At 46.6% G+C, this 5,000-nt stretch overlaps 1 protein-coding gene across 1 annotated transcript in view; it reads left to right on the top strand.

Moving 5' to 3' along the window:
* LOC121709208 (RNA-binding protein Musashi homolog 2-like) overlaps positions 1 to 5,000 on the top strand; it is a 258,569-nt gene that overhangs the window by 222,541 nt on the left and 31,028 nt on the right. The window contains 2 exon segments of the mRNA XM_042092415.1: positions 2,970 to 3,016; positions 3,018 to 3,108. Of these exon segments, the coding sequence (XP_041948349.1) occupies positions 2,970 to 3,016; positions 3,018 to 3,108 (138 nt within the window).

The following is a 5,000-nucleotide window of genomic DNA, read 5'->3' as shown; positions in this document are numbered from 1 at the left end:
CACATAATGTGTGTACTGGGTAATCTCAGCGATGTCAGAGAAAGATTGAGCATTAGAAGGGCTCTGGGAGGGTGGTTTGGGGGGGCAAGTGGATATCTTCATTAAAGGATTGCTCCACATGAGATTATTGGCCAGTATTTATAGTGTTATTTTAATTGCACATGGACTGGCTGAGAGGCCATCCTGAGCTTGACTGGTGGCCATAATTATACAGCGTTTCTCTGTGTGTGTCTGTGTCTGTGTTTGTCTATGTTTGTGTGTGTGTGTGTCTGTGATTCACAGAGTGTGTGTGTGTGTGTGTGTGTGTCTGTCTGTAATCTGTATATGTGTGTGTGTGTGTGTGTGTGTGTGTGTGTGTGTGTGTGTGTGTGTGTGTCTGTGTGTGTCTGTGTGTGTGTGTGTGTGTGTGTCTGTGTGTGTGTGTGTGTGTGTGTGTGTGTGTGTGTGTGTGTGTGTGTGTGTGTGTGTGTGTATGTCTGCCCTCTGATGGCTCTCTGTCAGCCATTCAGTGCATTAGGGAGCCAGCGCAGTAATTATGTTGAAAATGCCATAATAGAGCATTAGACGCCAAGCGCTGATGGATTTCTTTAATTGAACAGACGAAGATACTGATTGCTCCTGACTAGGAGGTTTGGCCTACTAAAATCATAAAATTCCATAAATCCATTACAAAGTTTGATTTGATTTTGTTTGTAGGTCTAATCAAAATTGGAGATTGTTTCGTCGTGTGGATTTCTGCAGAGTGTTAGTTTCCACTTCAAATGACTTGGTAGCCCGTCACAAAAGGAAATGGAAAAGCTTGTCATTTTCATTTCAATAAGTCCCAATAAGACCCTGTTGGGTAAAGTGTGTGCCTCAGTAGGTTGGGTAAAGTGTGTGCCTCTGCCTCAGTAGGTTGGGTAAAGTGTGTGCCTCAGTAGGTTGGGTAAAGTGTGTGCCTCAGTAGGTTGGGTAAAGTGTGTGCCTCAGTAGGTTGGGTAAAGTGTGTGCCTCAGTAGGTTGCGAAAGGTCAAGGAAAAGTTTTGAAATGTTGACAGTAAAAATGGCTGGAGACGAGAGTGTTTAAGAGAGAAAGTGTGTGTGTGTGTGTGTGTGTGTGTGTGTGTGTGTGTGTGTGTGTGTGTGTGTGTGTGGGGGTGGGTGTGTGTGTGTGTGTGTGTGTGTGTGTGTGATGTTGAGATGTGTCTGTCTCATCAGCCCCTCATCTGTGGCTGCTGTCTGGAGTAGCGGTCTATAGACACCGGAGTGCGGAGTTATTAGCAGAAAAGCATAGCATTCAAGCTGGCTAAAATCATCTTTACAAAATATGTTAAATTCAAATTGGTTGGGGGATTTTCCACAATGGCCGATGGACAACCAAGCAAGATACCATTTTCAACAGCAATTCACAATTGGCTGGGCCCCACAACACTCACCACAGGCTGTCCCCAGGATCTGTGTATTAAGTGTGTCTGAACTCATGAGAAAGTGTGTGTGTGTGTGAGCAGTAGTAATAGATGCTGTGATGATAGATCATTTACTTCTAACTGAGTGTAAATGTTCCATCGTTATTTTTCCAGTCGTTATTTACCTGCAAGGCTGTGGATTATGGAGCTTGGGACGGATCTGGTGTTGCTGTGGCGCAAATCCACCACTGTCCGGATCTATTCCAAGAGCTGAGTCCATTTGGCGCGGCCGTAAGCAGATCACATTGCATGTCTGCTTGTGTTGTATAAACACTCGCTCTTGTTCCCGCTAATCGGTGTTGTTAATTTGATCCAAGAGCCGTTGATTAAGTCCGCCCGCTTCTTGAGAAAAGCAGCCATGTTTTCAGCTCACAGCAGTGGTCACCCTGCCTTCACCGGGCCTGAACTGATGCTCTCAGCACATTTTATGGAATGGATGCAATTTTTAATTCAAGAAAGGCTGGCTCCTCCAAAGTGAAAGTTTTTCGCGAGTTGTTTACAGAGAAAATCACAGTGTTTTATTTTTTTTGGGGGGGGGGGGCGGGTTTCTCTCCAGTACAAAATGAGGCTCTTGGAGCGCTTCAGTGGGAGAGAGCCTAATTGTAAGTCACGCCGCAGTGCTTTCTCAGTGTGCTGATTCCAGCGTGAGGCATCGCGTCAGCTTCTGGGAGAGATGCAGATGATGCTGGGGCTTTTTTGGAGGGTGTTTTTTTTGGATGGAATCTAATTATTTCATTCGCTTAAATGATTGCGCCAGCACCCTGTCACTTTATCAGCAGTGGCACCAGCTCATCCTCTGGCTCAGCCCAGCGTGTGTGTGTGTGTGTGTGTGTGTGTGTGTGTGTGTGTGTGTGTGTGTTGGAGAGAGAGTAAGAGAGTGTGAAAGGGAGAAAGTGTGTGTGTGTGTGAAACCGATAAAGAAAGATATAGAGTGTGTGTGTGTGTGTGTGTGTGTGTGTGTGTGTGTGTGTGTGTGTGTGTGTGTTGGAGAGAGAGTAAGAGAGTGTGAAAGGGAGAAAGTGTGTGTGTGTTTGTGTGTGTGTGTGAAACCGATAAAGAAAGATATAGAGTGTGTGTGTGTGTGTGTGTGTGTGTGTGTGTGTGTGTGTGTGTGTGAGATACGTGTTTAAGAGAAAGAGATAGAGTGTGTTATGTGTGTGTGTGTGTGAGAGAGAGAGAGAGAGTAAGTGAGCTGTGATAATTGAGGTAGTGGGAGCACAGCTTGATGATGATGAAGACCCCTCCCCCCAACTCCATCTCACATAAACAGGTCAGCATATGCAGTGTGTGCTTTTTAATGAGGACGACAGTGCGAGATAACACTGTGACATTTGCGTAAATGGGACAGGCACACACTCACTCACACACACACACTCCGACGTTGACCGGTAATGAAGTCCCAGTGGAGGCCACTAAGAACAGTCATGACGTGACCCGCACGTGTGTGTGTGTGTGTGTGTGTGTGTATGTGTGCTGTGCTTGGGTGTGTGTGTGTGTGTGTGTGTGTGTGTGGTCGCTCTGCAGGTTTCCCAGCGGCGACGTACGGTCCGGTGGCGACGGCGGCAGCGGGTAGCGGCAGCGGCGGCGCGAGGCTCAGGTAGGCGTGAGACCCACGGAAGAGGCGGCTACATAGCGGCGTACGCGCAGGGCAGCGCAGGGCCAGGTAACACGGTCTGACGCCCGGAAGCTCGGACGCTGATGCTCCATTTGTGTGGCTACCGCTCCGCTCTGCTCGCCTCTTCTTCCTCTTCCTCCTCCTCTTCGTCATCCTCATCCTCGTCATCATCATTATCAGCCTCTTCTTCTGATCTGTTCTAATCTGATGTGCCGCTGTCACAACAAGCCTGCAGCTTACGCTAACACTAAATCACACACACACACACATGCACACACACACACACACACACACATATGCTCACACCCACACACACACATATGCACACACGCACACACACACATATGCTCACACACACACACACACACACACACACACACACATGGACACACACACACACATATGCACACTCACACACACACACACACACTGTGAGGGACCGAGGCGGCCACCCCATGTCTAGGGAGGGGCGCCACTGGATTAGGTGGTGTTGAGGGAAGTAGGTGCCAGGAGACCGCAGTTACATACAAAAATATATGATTTATGTTCCCAAAATACACAGGCAGATCCAGGAAGCACAATTAGAGTCTAAACATGAAATCCGGAGATCTTCAGTAGACAAACAAACATGTACCGTGCCATTAAACTAGGCACCAGGAACCTACCCTTTCTAGGCTCCCTGTCCAAGCAATGCGACCTTGCAACGTTGGATTTACTTTCCCCTCGCCTCACAGAAAGCAAGAGTTAATTTCACATTAAACAAACAAACATTCTCTGGCTCTTCTTCCGTGTGTCCTCCTGTTTCTCCTGTGTTTCCAGTCTCTCTCTCGTCTGAAATGAGCCAGCCTTAAATAGGCCAGCCAATTACCCCAATCAACATGTTGAGCTAAACCATGTAAGGGGGTGACAAGTCAAGTCAAGTCAAGTCAATTCTTTATTGCCAGTGCGATGGAACATCGCCTGGAATTTGGTTTAGTGCTTAGGCTCATACAGTACAGACAGACAAAACATACAGTAAGACAGCGTACATAGCACAAGACATCTACACAGAGGACAGAATAAAATGCAAATGGATAAAAATTCAGGAGTGTCTGGAGCCCTATAGTTAAATAAATTACTTAAATAAAAAAGATATAAATAAAACAAATCAGTAGTGTTAGTGCCTTAAAACCGACTCTGAGGAGGACGTAACCAAGTACTGTGCAGATCAGATACTCTGGGATGATGGGTGTTGAGGGCTCTTGCTGTCTGGGGATATGTAGTGTTGGTGAATCGTGAAGTTCTGGCTGTGATGCTTTTAAACCTGTTCCCTGAAGGAAGAGGGGGGAATAGGGCATTGGCAGGATGGGAGGGATCCCTGACTATTTTCCCTCCCATTTTAAGCAGTCGGGTGTTATTTATATCCTTCATGTCAGGGAGGTCCTGCCCTATGATTTTTGACGCTATCCTGACAACCCTATTTAGCACCCTCTTGTCGTCGGCTGAGCAGTCACCAAACTAGACTGTGACAGAGAATGTGAGAACACTCTATCACAGCTCTGTAGAAGTCCCTCATCCCAGCCTTAGACACCTTGAATTTCCTCAGTTGGCGAAGGAAGAATAGAATAGAGTAGAGTAGAGTAGAGTATCATTTATTTATCCCGAGGGAAATTAAGGTGTCCAGTAGCATACATACATAAATACAGAATAGAAAAACACAAAGACATTACACACATCATTGCACATATGTTCACCATACAGCACACGCTTACATACATCTAGCCAAAGTCAGATCTCTCACACATACACACACACACACACACACACACACACACACACACACACACACACACACACACACACACACACACACACACACACACACACAGCTGTGGTTGTGATGAGAAGAAAATAGTGGTTCGTCACATGTGCCATAGCTGAGTGGTACATAGCAAGAGCAT

The sequence above is a fragment of the Alosa sapidissima genome, chromosome 5 (genome assembly GCF_018492685.1).
Source record: "Alosa sapidissima isolate fAloSap1 chromosome 5, fAloSap1.pri, whole genome shotgun sequence".
NCBI lineage: Eukaryota > Metazoa > Chordata > Actinopteri > Clupeiformes > Clupeidae > Alosa > Alosa sapidissima.
This window is presented reverse-complemented; position numbering and strand designations above follow the sequence as displayed.